We start from the raw sequence: 17,720 nt of genomic DNA, 5'->3' as shown, positions 1-17,720 counted from the left end.
TATCTTACTCCTGACTTTAATGAGAGCATGCCTATGTCTCCCTGTTGACTGCAATCAGCGAGAGTGCATGACCACGCATGACCCAGGTCAAAGGTGACTTTATGGATATCCCGAAGTGGTCCCATGTTCCCTTCACAGCCCTGTTCCTAGCCCACTGTGTCATCTCCCTTGACAATCAAAATGAGAGCTGGGTACTCACTGCCAACTTTGCTTCCTGCTGTCCAAGACTTGCCAAGGCTATCTCCCTCTGAGCTGTCAGCTCAAGGTGACTCCTAAGGCCACCCCCAAATACAGGCAATTGCCCCTGTGTTTGTTTACCACCAATGCTAGATGATAAACCCCTACAGCTGAAGACACCAAACATCTGTCCCAGGACAGAGACATCAAGTTGGAACTGGAAGCTTCCTCCCCGCTCACCAATCCTCATATTATTATAAAGTGTTATTCCTCCCCCAGAACCCTACATAACAACAGTCTTACTTGGCGGCAGCCTCTATGCAAAACCAACCAGCCAGGCAAGATGCGCCTACTGACATGATAGTGTCAGGTCTGCCACGGGGCAACAGCTGCCCTCTGATTGGCTCTGAGGCCCTCTCCACAGGTTGAGCAGTATAAATAACCTGTTAGAAGCCTGTGGTCAGGTAGGTCATGGGCTCCGATGGGGAAGCTACCGCTGTTGTTTCATGGATGTGACCATGGAACTGTCGTCTTTCACGCCTGTGGACCAGGGCTGCCATCAGCTTTGGGAGGGCTTCCTTTTGCGGTGGCCAGCGGTACCTGGAGACTGATGCCTGGTTAAAGTGCTGGGGATAAGCGACTGTCAGATGCCCACCTATGGGGCATCGACCTCAGTCTCTCCAGGGAACACCATGAAAGTGGCAATAATGACGCAGGGGACGTGGGACACTGACTTCTGGGCGTTCTTGACCTCAACAGCAGCTGCAGCGACCAACACAAGATGGGGTCCAGCTCTACCCCATCATGGAAGTGGGATGAGCTCATGGGGCCTCACCCCTCACTGAGGATTATAGTTAGTGGATGAAGGGAGACATTTTCTTCAGTTGGGTGGTCGATGGCAAGGCCTGTGCAAACAAACCGTCTTCTGTGTGCTTCTAGAAAACCCTAACAAAACTCATTGGCTCAAATAAATACACAAAAGGACATGAAAATAGGGGTGGGCTGGATAGGAAAGGGTCAGGAGGAAGGGGAACAGGAAAGTTTAACAGGGTGAATGGATTGGAATGTACCGTATATATGCATGAAAATGTCATATAAAACCCATTACAAGGTATAACTCATACGCTAATATGAATTAAAGACTTGACCATAGATGTTCATCATTTAATGACTGGCCCAAATACACCTGTCACTCGGCTACAGGTGAAATTCAGAGACCATCTACCTAGCCCACCAACCACATGACCACCGTTTCTAAAATCCAGGACCCGTACCATGGCCACGGCAGGAGACAGCGGATTAGCAAGAGCTGATCCCTGGGACCTACGGTGCCTCCTCCTCACCACAAAGAAATTCCCCTCAGAGTGGCAGAAGGGGAGGGCACCACCTCTTTAGGGCCCCTGGGAGAAGGCCTAGCCCAGGCCCACTCAATAAATAGGTAAGTCATCACCACGGTTGCCAGCAGGGCTATGGACCTGGGAGAGCTGACGGCCAAGGCCGCCCTCCTGAGGCCTGGCCGCGGCCTACTGGCTACGTGTTGCACACCAGTACATCTGCGAAAGGTCCCAGGAGGCTCCTGTTGAAGATGCAGCGGACCCACACCAGGTAGGTGGTGAAAGGTTTGATGTTCTCCGTGAAGGTGTGGTTCTGCAGGGTCAGCATGTATGGCGTGTACGTGTTCTCACCTTGCTCCTGCAGCCACACCTCATACCTCACCTCCTTCACTTTAAGGAACCTGAGGTTCCACGGCATCTGCCAGGACACAGACAGGTGGGCCTCGGTGGCGCCCTGCACAGACGCCTGGCATCGAGCCTCCTGCACCTTGCCTGGGTACAGGCTGAATGCCCACTTCTGCCTCCGCGGTCCCGGCCGGCCCTTCACCACACGCTGAATGGATTGCATGAGGGACGGGATGTCCACTCTGGTGTCCTGGTAGATTCGGAAGAGCCACTCTGGGTTCCGGCAACAGAGATGCCGGGGGACCTCTCGGCTCTGGAGGATGCGGGCCTGCTCAGCCCGGTCCAGGTGGGTGATGCCCCCTTGGTCCCAGGGACGCTCGGGGTGCGTGACTGTATTCTCCCGTATCATGTTTCTCCATGCTACATACTGCAGGTCCATGCCAGGCAGGGTGGCCAGAGTCTTGTAGGGGGTGTAGTGGTCAGGATTGACAGCGTAGGGGAAGAGCTCAACCACGGTGGACCCACGGGGCAGGAAGAGGGCCGTGACCAGCTGGGCGCCGTGCATGCTGACTAGCATGGAGGCGTTGCTGACCAGCCGCACCACGTCTGCAAAGCTGTGGTCCTCCAGCGACACCGTCACTGTCTTCATCTGGAACTCTTGTGCTAGCTCCAGCAACAGCTCCGCCTCGTTCAGGATGAGTCTGTTCTGGGTGCGACTGAAGACCAGAATGTATTCCTCGCCCAGAGGCGCCCCCGTGTGGCTCACGTTCAGCTTTTCGGTCATGAACCGCGTGAACTGCCGGATCTCGTGGCCAGAGACGAGGATGTTGGCCTTTGGGCCTTGGGGCTGGACAAAGCCATACTGGTACCAGGTGGTGACCTTGGACAGGCCCACAAAAGCGTGGGAGAAGCAGAGCAAACGGCCCAGCGACTTGAGCTGCGAGCGTAGCAGCGGCTGCTTGGGGCTAAGGAGTTTGTACAGGTCAAAGTGGGCGCCCTCGCCCCAACCCTCCATGAAGAAGAGCCGGGCTTCTTGGGCCAGGCCGGGGAACTGCCTCAGCGTGTAGAAGAGGGGGAGCAGGTCGTCATGGAAGACGTGCATGAGGTTATCGGGGTTGAAGCGGTTGGTGATGAGGGCCACATCGGGCACAAACACTGGCTTTGGCAAGAAGCGCAGGGCTCCTGCAGGCAGCTCCACAAAGTTGAAGTACTGGGCATTATGGTCCTCCACGGTGGACAGGTCCAAGAGCGCGGGCTGGAAGCGCCGGGTGCCCAGATTGGGCAGCATCATGGATGAGTTGCCATGGAAAAAGATGAACTCTTCGATCTCATTGGAGTAGCAGAGCCACTTGAAGCGACAGATGCGATCTGTGTGGGTGCGGCCTGTGCACACCATCTGGGTACCACCCTCCATGAGGATCTGCAGGGCCTTTGGGTAGTCAACCCTCATTCCTGAGACCGGGTCCAGGGACTGCTGCCCAAGGGCCAGCTCTTCCTCTAGGGCGGCTGCGTGCTCGCGCAGGCGCACATGCTTCCACAGGACGGCAGCCAGCACGGACACCAGGAGGGCATTGAGCACCGCAGAGAGGTGCATCCTACAGTCACCAGGGGGTCTTAGGGAGGTGACGACTGCTGGGCGGTGCCACAGCCAGGTGGGCTTCACGCATCCATCCCTCTGTGTCGGAGGACAAGGAAAAGCCTGTGGAGGGAGAGAGAGAGAGGAGTCAACCCAGCCAGGCACCTCAGCACACGCCCGCCGTGCGTTCCGGCCACAGCGGCTTCAGCAAAGCTCCCTGGTAATGAGTCTCACTAAAAAGCAGTTGTGAGTCAAAGTCACAAGTCCTAGGCTGTTTAAATCTCGTGTGTGTTTTCACGGGCACATGTGTGCACGTGTGCTTGGAGACCAGAGGCCAACATCACGTGTCTTTCCTTGACTGCTCTACACCTTGTATTTTTGGGATAGGGTCTGTAGTGAACCCGGTGCTCACTGATTCAGCGAGACTGGCTGGCCAGTGATCTCCGGGATCCTCTTGTCTCTGTCCCAGTGCCAGCATTTAGAGGTAAGTAGATTACTGAGTCATCTCACCAGCCCCAGGGGCCATTTGTTTAGATGAGTTACCCTTCTGCTCACGCCGGCGTGACTCGGCTGCAGAGCTGGGAGGAGGAAGATGGCTTTTCAGCAGGATGAGCAGCCCGTGTGTTAAGTAGCATCCTCCCTTTCAGCAGGAGCAGCTGCCGGGATCTGCTCTACTTTACCATAAAGTACCGCGTGGTTTCAACAGCCTCTGAGTATGCCAGAGGAGAACACTTACAGGCTGGAGCTATGACGGAAGAGCTACCACCACCAGAACTCCGCAGAACTTCAGCAAGGTTCAGGTTTGGGGCCAACATCTGTCTCCAAACAGAACCCCTTATATTTGGGATGGTATGGTCGTTAGACAGGGCTAGTACCGAGGCACATTCAAGGCCAGGTACATTCCTTCACTTGGTCCAGGTGGCCTTTCTTTTGGGACTCAGGCACTCTAGAAAAAGCACGCACTCGGCAGCCCTGTCGCAGGCTTTGGGGTCAGCAGTGGTCACTGCTTGAAATCCTAGTCCTGGCACCCAAACGTTTTCTGATGTACACAGGAGCCATTTCGTTCAGTTAGGATCCCCAACAGGTGAGGCCCCCAGTGCAGGAAGTGGAAAGGGCTGGGACACCTGATGAAGGGCCACACGAACCATGTGCATTCCGAAGCAGCCCGGGTACACTGCTGCCAAGGCTGGCCAGAGCGAGGCAGCCACTGTCCCTTCCCATCTATACTACCTGAGCACCAGAATCTTTCCAAAGAAGACAGGCCAGCCAGTGAACATGGCCAGAAGTCACCAGACCGAGGCACCCTAGCCTGGACCTCCAGGTTAAGTCAGCATAGGGTGCTCACCTCCATGTATGCCCGCTCTTCCTAAGGGTTCCTCGGTGTGTGCACACTTCTCTGAGCCACCTGCTGAGTCTCCTGGGACCCAGACGAGGCAGAGACACGTGGCTCTCAGGGTGTGGAGAGCTCACCTCTGGAGCCCTGGCCCAAGCCAGTGACATGCTGCCAAGAGGGGAAGCTAGTTCGTGTTCCTACCCAAGGGGCAGGAGGAAAGGGATGTCCCCTGGCTGCCAGTGCCAACCACGAGCAACCTGGCTTGAGAGTACAGACAGTATGCTAAAGATGGCACAGCAGGGGACCCTGGTGATGGTTTCCAAGTCTGCTGTGAGAGAGATTTCTGCATCTTTGAAGCTGGACTGAATTGTGGCTCTGGCTTCTCACAGATAAGCACAAGCCAGGAGGGCACAGCTTTCTGAGTGATGTGCTCAGCAGAATGATGCCACATCCATTTCCCTGTGGACCCCCTAACATGCATATATGAAACTGTCTCCCTAAGACACTCCCCAATCTCACACACACAGCAAACCAACCACCTAGAGACTCAGCAGCTTGACACGAGTGCCCTCTGCTGGACAGAAGCAGAACTGCGACAGTCTAAGTTGAAAGTGGGAGACAAAGGGAGACAGGACTTGGCTGTTTCTAGTTAGATGTGAGCACCCATCCCACGGCCTGCCAACATGGCACTGGTAGAGGGCAGAACAGACACGGAATGTTCCACAGAATTCACTGGGCACGTCAGGGTTTAGTGTTACCCTTTGATGACGGACCTGCCGAACCGCGTGGCCTCAAGCACGGGGTGGACTGACTGGGTTTCAGCCAACTTTGTCACTTATAGTCAGGCAGCCTGAATCATGGCTGAGAGACAGGAACCTAGTGGCTGGAACCATGACAACTTGATTAGCAGCCCACGCTTCTCCCTGCTGGAACTGTGGGGCAGCTATGGCTATGTTGGCTTGACCTTTCTGACTGCCTTCCCCCCCTACTCTCTCTTAGGTGAACTGGGGTGGAGGACGAACAACAGACTTGCTCTTCATCCTTGCTTTAAATATCCTGGGGGTCTTATAGTGGAGTCCCCATTTTGTCACCGTGGAGGAGCCAAGGTGAGGGGCAGTCAGTGATCACCACAAAATCCTTCCTGTCTTTCCCGTATTCTCCTACATCATCCCTCCCCTACCCCAACTTCGCTGTAGGACCCTACTTAAGCCAGCAAGACCAAAAGTTTTGGAAGAATAAGATGGAGGCAGGGGCCACCTGGGAAGCATATTTGTCTCCATCCATTGTCCCTAAAAACCTATGCTGGTTCTTTAGGACCTGTAGGTGAGCATGCTGTGAGGACCGAAGGAGACACCCCACCTTCTAAGCCCCAGAAATGCCCAGAGCCTCCCATCAGATGGGGTCTGGACAGGATGGAGGGGCTGTGATGATGGACAATTCACAGAGAAGGAAGAGCCTGCTGTCTGTGGACGGGAGAGGGCCCTCGAGCCGGGTCCTGCTCAGTGTCTTAGCGTTTGTAGCACTCACGACAGCTACACCTAACACCCTGCCTGTAGCACACCAGGCTCTCAATAGAAAAACGAACCCCAATTTGGCAAAAGCCCCTCCCAGCCTACATGTAAGAAATCTCTACCTGTGTAAGTCTCCCAGACTGCCGGCTGGGGTGGGTGTGACTTCTCCCTGCAGGAAGGAGGTAAGTCCAAAGACGGAGAAGGAGGCCAAGGTCCCTGCAGTTTTCCCCAGCCAGGTCTTGCTACAGAGACAGTTTAAAAGCAAGCCTGGCTGAGGGCAGAGAAGTTCGGAAGGGCCAGCTCCAATCTCAGCACTGGACTCTGTGATCCTGTCCCTCCCTCAGCAGAAGTAGCTTCTGGGGCGCCTCCCCTGCTCTGCTGTGGGGGATGGAGAGGACTGTAAATCAACTTGGGTGACTAGTGTGGAAACATGTACATGTGAGGGTGTGTGTTCACACGTGTGCACACGCCTGTGGAGGCCACTGGCGGACAAGCACCTTCCTTGATGGCTCTCCACCTTGCTCTTTTTAGATGCTATGTATGTCTGTTTATCTGCATGTATGTCTGTCTGCATGTATGTCTGTCTACATGTCTGTCTGTCTGTCTGTCTGTCTGCTCATCCTATGAGCACCTGGTGCCCTTGGAGGCCAGAAAAGGGCACCCAATGCCCCGGAACTGGAGTCATAGGTGGTTGTGAGTCGCCACGTGGGAACTGAGAACCAAACTTGGGTCCTAAGAGCAACAAGTGCTTTTAACCACTGAGCCATCTCTCCAACTCCACCTTATTTTTTTTTGGGGGGGGTCTCTTAACCTGGAGCTCACCAATTTGGCTAGCCTGGCTTGGCTGGCCAGAAAGCTCCAGGGATCTTCTTGTGTGGCTCCCACCCCTCGGCCCCAGCACTGGGGTTACAGATGTCATAAGTCACCATGCATGGCTTTTAATGTGGGTGCTGAGAATTCAAATTTGGGTTACCTTACTCAAGGGACCCAGACCCCTAGAAGTAACGCGGAAAAGACGTTTACTATGGAAGGAAGGCACAGCACCAATGGCTTGAGCTGGGTCATTTTCAGTCCCTTTCCCTGTTGTGGGGGACCCAAGAGAGGGGCCTTCTTTCCAGGAGAGGTGAGATGCCCAGGTGAGGCAGAGTGTGTGAGACAGACCAACCCTCCATCCGGAAAGAAGTCAGGCTCTTGAGACCCTGTGGGCAACTCAACAGGATCTGGAATCACCATGGAGACGGAACATACCTGCTGAGGCTGGAACTGTGTCCTCAAGCCTTTCATGTGGGGGCAGGCCCAGCACTGAAGGTGATAACACCAGCACAGTGTGCTAGCAACAGAGGGATGGAGCCAGCCCACAGTGCTGAGCCACACGGTGGGGGGGGGGGGGGTGTCGGAGCGAGTGAACCTGATTGTCCACTCCTCTCACAAGTCAGTGTGTGTGTGCGTGCATATATATATATACATGTGCTGTTGTGTATATGCACATGTAAATTTATGCCTAAAGATATGTAATTTTATGTGTTATATTGAGTGTGTGCATTTTTATGGAACAGAATCCAAAATCTTGAGAGAATGCCAGATGGGCAATGAGCTCTGCATTGGCCAAGTCAGTGCGTGTGTCAGACAAAAAGGACAAGTGACCTCCATGACCTCCGAGTTCTCCCTGAGCCTTAGAGCCCCTGTGATACCCGATGTGATGTGTAGTGGTCACAGCAAGGCATGGAGGAGCACTAAACCTGCTGGGTACGAGGTGGCCATCACCGCATCCCATCCTCCTCCCTGCAGACATCAGGGAGGTGAGCCGTTGGTAGGGAATGCAGCTTCCTGTCAGTTTTCCTCTGACGACCCCTCTGCTTTACGACACCACATGGCCACCCAGCCTGGCTTCCCAAGGGGCTAGCCCATAATAGTCCCCAGAGGAGGAGCCAGGTCAGGTGGGTACAGAAGCTACAGCCTGGGCTGGTTCCTTTTCCTCTGCAAACCTCTCTCTTCATCTAGGGACTTGGGCGCTGTCTGTCTGCTGTTACAGTTAGAAACCTTAACGGAAGTGTGGTCGGAAGAATTCAGTTTAGAGGCTCAGCCAGAACAGAGCTTGACAGAGCGGGATTCTATGTGCACAAAAGCCCTTAAATACAGGCAGGCATACGGATGCTGACACGTCCAACAGCCCGGCAGTGAGGGTGAGATCTCGTGCTGACAGGACCAACCATCAGTCTGGACGTCAAGCACGGGCAAGGCTCCTGAATGCCCCGGCCAGTCCCAGCCCACCCCATGAGTCTTAACATCTGATATGGAGGAAGCACCCCAGGATTCCTAGTCAGGCCACAAATCACAGATCAGGAGCCAACAGGGAAAGTAAAGTCAGGACAGACCCATGACCTGCTCCAGGGCCTGGGGTAGGGGAGGGAACAGTGAGCTCAGCTTGCTGAGAGCTTGGCAGGACCACAGTCGCCATAGGCTGCAACACTAACCACCATAGGCTGGTGGCTTAAGTAGCAAACTTACCTCCTTACAGTCCTGGAGGCAGAGGTCCCGCATTAGCGATGCTGGGCCCTGGGGAACACAGTTCCGCCTCTCACAGGACTCCTCTGAATCCCACAGATAAACCGTGACAAGCCCTAATCTGTAATGGCAACTGTACAAACTGAAGACGGGACAGGGCGACCGGCCTCCCACCACCTGGCAGACTGGGGTGTGCGGCGTTCCTAAGCTCTGGTCCAGAGGTGGCAGCCCCAGCACCTGAGCTGCAGCTGCTGGACTGGCAGAAACAGCTGTTCACCTGTTGTTAACAAGAGGGTTTGCCAGCTCCTGCCGGGCTAGGCTTGCACAAGATCCAGAGACCCAGTCCAGGAGGGGTGGTGGCAAGGTTTCACACTAACATTACAGCCATCTGACTTTTAGAAGCTGTTCAGATTTGTGGCTGAAATGGTATAATCCTTACTTTGAGACCGAGAAGTGTTTTTGGCCTGGACGCAGCATGTGTTTGTTTATCAGCACTGAGCTATGGATGTCCCCGCAGATCTGAGTGGGTAAACTCAAACCTCCTCCACAAGGCCAGGCTGGACGACCTCTTCCAACCTCCTCCACCTTCCTGTTTACCAGGTAGTTGGTTACATGATGGCTGTATGTGCCCCAAAGCTACGTATGAGCCTAAGGCCGAGAAAACCTGCACATTTAAAGCACACTGGACTATCTGGGAAGGGAATCATTCCTTCAGTAAGACGCAGGCAGTCCAAGCACCCTTGTAACACTTAGCAGTTAGCTACAAAGGTACACTGAGCAGCTCAGAGGTGCTGGGTTCCCCTGGAGCTGGAGTAACGAACATGAGTGTGTCTGTCAGCAGACCTGGCCGGGATCGGAACTCGGATCCTCTGTGAGACCAGAGTGGGATCTAACCACTGAACTATCTCTCCGGCCTTCCCTCACCTAGGAAACATCCTCTTGAACTCAGAGCTGGAGCTGTGAGCCCTGTATCAGCAGCTGATGTGGCAATGAATGAGCTTCAGCTCCTCAAGGAAAAGCTCCAGAGGCCCAAGTTCCTTTGCTCTGTGGTGTGAAGGGTGATGAGCCCGGCCCTGCTTGTGCAGACTGAGCCAGAGGTGTGCTCAGCCTCCCCTGCTGGCCTGCGACCCTCTCACCAGGTATGGCTCCCTGGTGATACAGACATCTGCTCACAGCCTGGCGTCCACCTTCTTAGCATGAATGAGTCACTGGAAGCCAACTTGATCTCTCTGAGGTCAGAGCAGCACCACCGTGTGGTCACACACAGGGTTGCAGACGGGACACAAGGCTCGAGGAATAGGATATTAAAAGTTCTTAAGGTGAAACCACAGGGGGGGAAATCTCAAATTTTTGTTATTGCTCTTTTGTTTTTTGAGACAGGGTTTTTCTGTATAGCCCCGGATTCCCTGGAACTCTCTATGTTGATCAGGCTGGCCTCATACTCAAAGATCCACCTGCCTCTGCCTCCCGAGTGCTGAGATTAAAGGCATGCGCCACCACTGCCTGGCTCAAAAACAATTCTTACTTACAGGGACTACCAAATATCCATGGACCCCAAAATATCCATGTCAGGAAGGACTTAGACCCCATGTGAGACAGAATCCATCAAGACTCCAGGAGATGCCCATGGTAGGAGAGACAGTTAAAAATACCAGAAAGTATGCCCAGCACACACAGAGACCCAAAGACGCTCTGCCTAGAGGTGAGCGGGCGAGTTCTGGGCAAGGGCGTAGAGGGCTGTGAGTTGGTAGTGAATGCCCCATCCCTGTGTCCAGCTCTCCTGACCGTCCAGCAACCACGAGAACGCGAAGATTTGGAGTGCCTTGCCCACCTAAGCAGAACCCAAGCCACGCACAACTCAATGAGAACGTCACGCTTTGCCGTGGAGACGAGGCTGCCAGAGAAGCTGGCTTCACAGGGAAACGTGCAAAGCCCTTTGTAGGCAAGCCACTTGGCGGGGGTCGACATCCGGGGAATCTGCACCCCTGCCTTGGGTGATGACAGCCTCAGCCTGGGCTTCCCTTGGTCATCACTATGGTGTCACTCCCTGCCTCCTCTGTCCTAATGATGATGACACTACTGTAGCTAACAGCCACTGGCTCGTCACTGGGGGCAGTGACAACCTCCTATTATATTATATCATATCATAGACAGCGAAAGAGAAAGGAGGGCATAAGGCTGCTCAAGCACACATGGACTTCAGGGTGGGACCCTGGCCCGTGGGGCGGTCCTAGTGTCTTCTGTCTGCAACCACTCTGTCTCATAGGGAAACAAGTTCAACTTACAAAAGCTGCAGAGTATGGGAGCCCTCCCCTCCCCGCATCTAGATTCTTCCCGTCGACACATTTATCACGCTCCATCACAAACTCTTTTCTGAACTATTTAAAAATAAGCTAAATGCCAGGTAGGGTGGCATATGTCCGCAAGCCCGGCATCTGCGAGTGGAGACGGGAGGATTTAAGACCAGCCTGGACACTCACCAAGGCCTTGTCTCAAAAACAACAGCAAACAAAACCATTCTGGTGACGTCTTTCCTGACAGCCATAACTACAAGAGAGAACATTACTACTGTAAGAGAACAATGTTCTCTTATATAATGCAATTAAGAAAATGAATATCGAAGATACTGTTTTCTCCATGGTCCTATGCTCTGTCCAAAATCCAGGCCAGGATGAAGTGTCAAATCCTTCACCTCTACCTGGGACAGCTTCTTGGTCTTTCCTGTGACCCTGATCGTTTCATTAGAGTTTGTTTTTAAGTTAGGAGTGTTCTGCCTGCTTGTGTGTATGGCACCCATAGAGGAGAGGGTGTTGGAGACTCTGGCACTACAGTTATGGACGGCTGTGAACTGCCACGTGGGTGCTGAGAATCAAACTCTGGCTGCAGGGGAAACAAATGCTGTCGGCCTCCAGCCTTCTATCCAGCCCCAGCCTTGACAGTTTTTAAGCCAGATGGGTATTTCTAACGTGTGTCTCAATCTGGGTTTCTCTTTCTTACCAAGCTCAGGATATGCACTTCTGCCAGGAATCAGCCTGCACACTTGACCCCCAAGTTCACTCTGTGAATCTCTGTGAGACTTTACCCCGAGGCAGCCAGAAGGTTGCTAACTAAAAACTCTACCCTAGGTAGGACACTTTCAGGAACAAACCCCATCCCTGGGAAAAGGAAGACCCAGGAGCCCTGCAGGGCTCTAGAGTTTGCCTCAGGGGGAGGATGCAGTTCTTCTACTCATGTGGCCCACAGACGCATGACCCAGAATTCTTCCAGTTGGGCCTAGGAACCCAAGTTTTGATGCAACTTCTGGATGATTCCACCACGTGCTGAGTGTTGATGCAAAGTTCTGACACCACACGGTTCTGCAATCCTCTGAAGGAATTTCCATCCAGCCGCAAGGAAATGAGGGATCCAGTTGAGGAGTTACCGCCCTGGTACTAAGGGCTAACTATGCTAACATGACATTCAAGCTGAAGTTCCAGGATAGCAAAGACTGAGACAGCTTCCACACCGAAAACGTTCTAGAAATGTTGCCCCAACCTAATCTTTCCTGGGCAGATACCACTGCTTGTGGGGTGAAGTGGAGCAAAATGAGGCCGGGGAAGAGAAGGGTATTCTAAAGTGTGGGGCACTGGCAAGGCCAGTGAAAAGGAAGAGACTGGACAGCATCTCTAGGTCTTTATAATAGCTGCTGCCCTCACCGGCCTCAAAGCTCTGGAACCCAATCTAACTGTGGCCCCTTCTGAAGCCACCTTAGGCGTGCCACGATCCTTGCTCAAACCTCCACAGTAGGGCCCTGGGTATCGTTTATCACTGGCAAGCCGGCAACCACAGAAAGTTTGCATTGCAATAGCAGCAATGGCGGGGGTGGGCAGGCAAAGGGTCCTGATCTCCACCCTGAGGAGATCAGGCTCGGGTCCACGTGCACACTGCACGGCAAGAAGGGGCCTGCACCACTGAGGGTCTGATTTTCTGACAGACACACTGGGCCCGAGGGTGGGTACCAGAGAGAATGTGAGAAGCCATAGAAAGTGAAAGACTCATCCATGCCCAGCATGGTGCAAAGGGCCAGGTGCTGTCCTGAGCCTCGGTCCTTTCCTGGATGCCTCACAGAGCCTTCCAATGCAGGCCTGGGGGTTTATTTCTTTGCTTGGGGTTCATTTCTTTGCTTTCCTCTCCCCAACTTCCTTTGGTGGTGCTGCGGGCAGGGGCTCAAACTCAGGGCTTCCTATGTACTAGGCAAACCACTGAGTGACAACCCCAGCCCTTCATTTCCTCTCGATATGAGAAAATCTCACTTTAAGGGTAGGTTACATGCTTAAGGTCTTATAGCCCAAGCAAGGCCACCAGGTTGTGAACTCACCTGACTTCAAGGGTCATTTTTAAGTCCCGCAGCTGCGCATCATCGTGTCTGACTTACTCTCCAGCATTAGGTGAGCAGGGTAGAACCCAGAGCAGTGAGATTCATGACTCAGGAGCAAAGCAGCTGTGGAAGCCTGGGAAGCACAGACCCACAGGCCTTCCGCGGTAACTTAGCAACCCAAGGCTTCTAGCAGTAATTACTCTCTCCCCGCTGCCGCTGCCGTGCAGAGAGAACACCTGGCTGTGGCTGGTGGTTTAGGAAGCAATGGCCATTCTCTCATCCTAAAGAGAGAATGGGTAGCAAGCTGGGGTGACAGTTATCCCCACCGTCTTGGCGCTGGGCTGAGAAGGTTCAGACATCAAAACACAGTTACAAAACCACTACCTTTTAGGACTAAAAGAGCCTTTGGAAATGAATTCTTCCAAGTCCTTATTTCACAAGTGAGGTCAGGCAGTCAGGTTGCATGTGGGCTCACCACAGGACTCCCTCACCAACCCATGCAGTCCAGGGGTGAGAGCTAAGGAGGCCTTCCCACGGGCTGCCTTTTCCTAACCCCTCACCTAATCTCACACAGGGGACCACCTCCTTCAGCATCACCACCAATGGGACAGCAAGACATGTGGAGCCAAGGTTCTAACCCAAAAGTGTTGCCAAGAGTCCACTGAAATACCAGAAATGCCCGCCGTCAGTCCTAACTAGGTTCCAGGGCAGCAGAACCCACAGACAGCAGAGGAGAAAGGAATAGCGGCTCAATGAGAGATGCCAGGTGAGTTCCAGCCATTTCAAACCTCCACTTACTAGTCACTACTGTTTCACGGGGGGTGGGGCAGTTTTGTGGACTCTAAGAGCCAATGGAAGCAAACCACTGTGCCTACAATTATTCCCACAGCCAACTCTACCACAGCGAGATCAAAACCCGCTTGCTGATTCATGTGCCAAGCGCTCTGCGTCTGTGGTCTCATCCCCGCAACAAACCTAAAGTAGGTGAATGAACCCCCGTCACGCTGAAGGGCATATGCTGGGGACTGCTATATGGATCGTTCAATACCGCAGAGTTATTATGGGCTGGGGCTGATGTTCAAACTCAAGCCTGAACTGCAAAGCAGTTCCCGAGGGAGAATGTCCCTCCAGTAACCACGTTAAGGTGACTGATAAGGTCCCTTGGGAGTGCAGGGAAGATTAATTTAATCTTCTGGCTCTCTCAATAGATCCTAAAAGTCTTTGCTTATCACTGCTATTTCAGAAAGCAAGAACCTGCCAACCTACCGCCCCAGCTACCAGGGAGGACGACGCAGGAGGATCATAGCCTTGGTGAGCCTGGGAAACTTAACGAGACTGAGAAACAAAGCAAAGAGTAGAGCTGGAGGGCATACCTCAATCGTAGATCATTTGCCCTGCACGCATGAGGATTCAATCTTCAGTATTCAAAAACAAACAAACAAACCCCTTGAAGATGCCCCGACAGTCCAATGCACCAGGATGTCCACAGCCTCGTGAATCTGCTCACTGGCACTTCCTCTCCTCTGCTCCCTTCTGTAGGCCCCGGCGGCTCCGAGCTCAGAAGTGACCTGCCAGTCATCTCTGAGCATAAGAGACCTAATTTTTTCCTGGCTCTGTCATCACCCGGAACTCAGAGCCTCACGTGAAAGAGTAGGCTGGTTGGGCTCCCTGATCCTGGCAGCCTAGGGGCAGCTGGTTTGTGGAAAAGACAGGACCTGGGGCTGGAACTCCAACCTTTCCTTCTCTACAGTTGGTCGCGACTGCTGCTAACAGGTAAGGACCCAGACAGACAGCCTCGCCATCATTACCACCTGGAATCCTCACAGAAGTTCTGCAAAGGTTGGTTTTGTTTTTCTGTTTGTTTGTTTCCCATTCTATTTTACAGAAGCCAGAAAAGACTAGTGAGTTACTTAAGGGGACAAGGCCGATAAAGGAGCCAAGATTTCAACGTCTAGCCCCCGAACAATCCAGATATGAAAAATAAACTGTGCTGGTATTATTACTCTGGCCCATAATCCTAAAATCGTCTTTCCCAACAAGCTCTGGGGGCTGGCTGACATAAGGTCAGAGGATATTGGCTGCTCATCACTTGCGGCATGATTCTGGTAGGGGTCTCAAACTTTGACCCAGGACTCCCACCAATGACGAGAAGACGGGGTTCCTTCAGGCAAGCCCATCAGGGTCCTCCTTAGTGGCTCTCCCGGCATTGTCAAGCAGGCCAGACAAACTCCAATCACCGATCGCCCGGCTGGTTCCATACGGAGCATCAACCGCCGAAGGGTCAGCGACAGGCCGCCCCACGCACCGGTTTCGACGCAGCTGGCGTAGCCCAGGCCCCCTCTCTCACCTCCCCTTGCGCCACCTGTGCCAAATGGGCACCATTCTTCCCCAGGCACCAGAACAACATGTGCGTCCCCGCTGTCAGCGGCAGTGAAGGCTTCAGCGAGGTCTGGAGTGCCACCGGGCCGGGTTGCACAGGCCCACCACCCCTCCAACCTCCGCGCCTGCTCCAGGCAGCGTCCACCGCCCTCGGTCCTGTGCAAGCCCGCCGGCCTCCCCTGCAAGCCCAGGGCCCGACACCAAGCCCAGCCCGGCCAGCGCCTCACCTGAAGCCGGGCTTGGACCTCCGGGCCCAGCTGCGCCGCAGACCCCGCTGCCCACCTGACGCCCGGGTGTCGCAGGTGTCCACCGTGCGCCTGCCCTGCAGGAGAGCACACACGGGAGCCTGAGCGCGTGCGCGGGCCGCGGGATCCGCCTCCCAGGCCTCGGCCAGGACGCCCCTTCGGCTCAGGGAATCCTGGGAGTTGTAGTTTTTAAGCAATAGCAGCCTACAGGCGCCTAAAAGACCAGAAGCTTCTACGTGGTGTTCATTTTAACCAAGCATGGGAGTTCTGATAAGTTTAGATGCAAGTTACACCAGTATCCATACGTCACCTATTAGAGGAAAAAATAAATCATACCTCGACATGCTTTTAAAATTCATAAAGGGACTGGAAAATATGTCTCAGAAGTTGAGAGCTTATTGCTCTTCCAGAGGTCCTAGGTTCAATTCCCAGTACCCATGTCGGACAGCTCACAACCTCCTGCGACTCTAGATCCATGAAATCTGAAGTCTTCTTCTGACCTCCGAGGGCGCCTGTGCTTGCTCATGTACACACACACACAAACACACACACACACACACACACACACACACACACACACTGAAATAAATCATTAAAATATAAACAAGAAGGCAAGAAATATAAAGCAACAGGGAGTTCGCATGCAATTGGACCATGGCCACATCAGACCCAACCCCTCAAGGAAGAGGCTCAAGGGCAACCATCCTCAGTTCTTCAGGCGTGCCTGTTGGTTATCAGAACCCATGTGCCTCCATTTCTGGAGTCATGCATTTTTGCTCTCTTGACTTTTTGCTTCAAAACACGAAGATTTAAATTGCGCAGAGGCTGTCTTCGTCAGGTTTCTTTTGCTGTGAAGAGACACCATGAGCATAGCAGCAAGATTAGGAAAACGTTTAAGCAGGGTGACCTGATGGCGGTTTCAGAGATTCAGTCCATCATCATCAGGGAGCATGGCAGTGTGCGGGCAGACATGGTGTTGGCTATGTCTTGATAAGAAGTCAACAGGAAGTGGACTGTGACACTGGGAGAAGCTTAAGCAAAGGAGACCTCAAAGCCTGCAGACAGTGATGCACTTCCTTCAACAAGGCCACGCCTACTTCAACAAGGCCGTGCCTGCTTGAACAAGGTCATACGTTGGGGTCAAAGGACAATTTTGTGGATCGTTTCTTCCCATCTTTATGTGAGTTCCAAGGATAGAACTCAGCAGTCCTTTGCAATCGTTCTCCACAGTGTGATTATTTTTAAGATGACAGTGCCCCTGTGCTGAGACAGAAAGTTGGTAAATTTGAGCAGGGCAGTTTAGTAATAGTCTACACAGTCATGGAAGCTGCCATCAAGGTTTGATCTCTGTTAAGACAGAGAAACATGGAAGCATGTTAGGCTAGGAAGTCACATGATCATATTTTATTTCTTAAATTTTTATTGTAGCAATGTAGACTGTCTTTGGTAGATAATTATAATTATAGATAGCTATAGTTATTGTTTTCATTACTTATGATAAAAAATAAATTAGATATAAAACTTTAGACTCACAAATAAATATTGTAATAGTAATTCTTGCTTGATACCTGTTTTGTTATATGTAATTTTATTATGTTGAAGTTAAAAGCTTCCTTTTTATTTAGACAAAAAAGGGGAGATGATGTGGGATTCCCCCTGTAAGCTATGAATATGTTTTATTACCCCTGTTTATAAGGAAACTGCTTTGGCTTGTGGCAGGGCAGACTATAGCAAGGCAGGAAACCTAAGCAGAGACAGAGGAGAAAAGCAGGCAGAGTCAGGCAGATCCCATGCAGCTGCCCAACAAAACATGAACCTCATGGTAAAATATAAAATAATAGAAATGGATTAATATAAGATGTTAGAGTTACCTAATAAGAAGACTGAGCTAATTGGTCAAAGAGTATGCAATTAAGCCTCAGAGTGGTTATTTTATAAGCAGCTTCAGGAAGAGGTTG

The 17,720-nt window shown here is 52.6% G+C and overlaps 1 protein-coding gene across 1 annotated transcript; it reads right to left on the bottom strand.

Moving 5' to 3' along the window:
- Positions 1-1,327: 1,327 nt before the first annotated feature.
- Positions 1,328-15,875, bottom strand: Pomgnt2 (protein O-linked mannose N-acetylglucosaminyltransferase 2 (beta 1,4-)). The gene is made up of 2 exons (XM_041677472.1): positions 15,745-15,875; positions 1,328-3,555 (listed from the first exon to the last, which is right to left on the bottom strand). Exon 2 carries the CDS (start codon positions 3,448-3,450, stop codon positions 1,708-1,710), a length of 1,743 nt encoding a protein of 580 aa, XP_041533406.1. The 5' UTR covers positions 3,451-3,555; positions 15,745-15,875; the 3' UTR covers positions 1,328-1,707.
- Between the last annotated feature and the right edge of the window lie 1,845 nt (positions 15,876-17,720).

Source organism: Microtus oregoni, unplaced genomic scaffold (genome assembly GCF_018167655.1).
Source record: "Microtus oregoni isolate MIOR12 unplaced genomic scaffold, Mior012 000028F_ref0000031, whole genome shotgun sequence".
NCBI classification, from domain to species: domain Eukaryota; kingdom Metazoa; phylum Chordata; class Mammalia; order Rodentia; family Cricetidae; genus Microtus; species Microtus oregoni.
Note: the sequence above shows the minus strand (reverse complement) of the source record. Positions and strands in the feature narration are given on the sequence as shown.

Excerpts from the sequence above, each read along its gene's own strand:
- Pomgnt2 (XM_041677472.1), bottom strand. The coding sequence starts at position 3,450 with ATGCACCTCTCTGCGGTGCTCAATGCCCTCCTGGTGTCCGTGCTGGCT.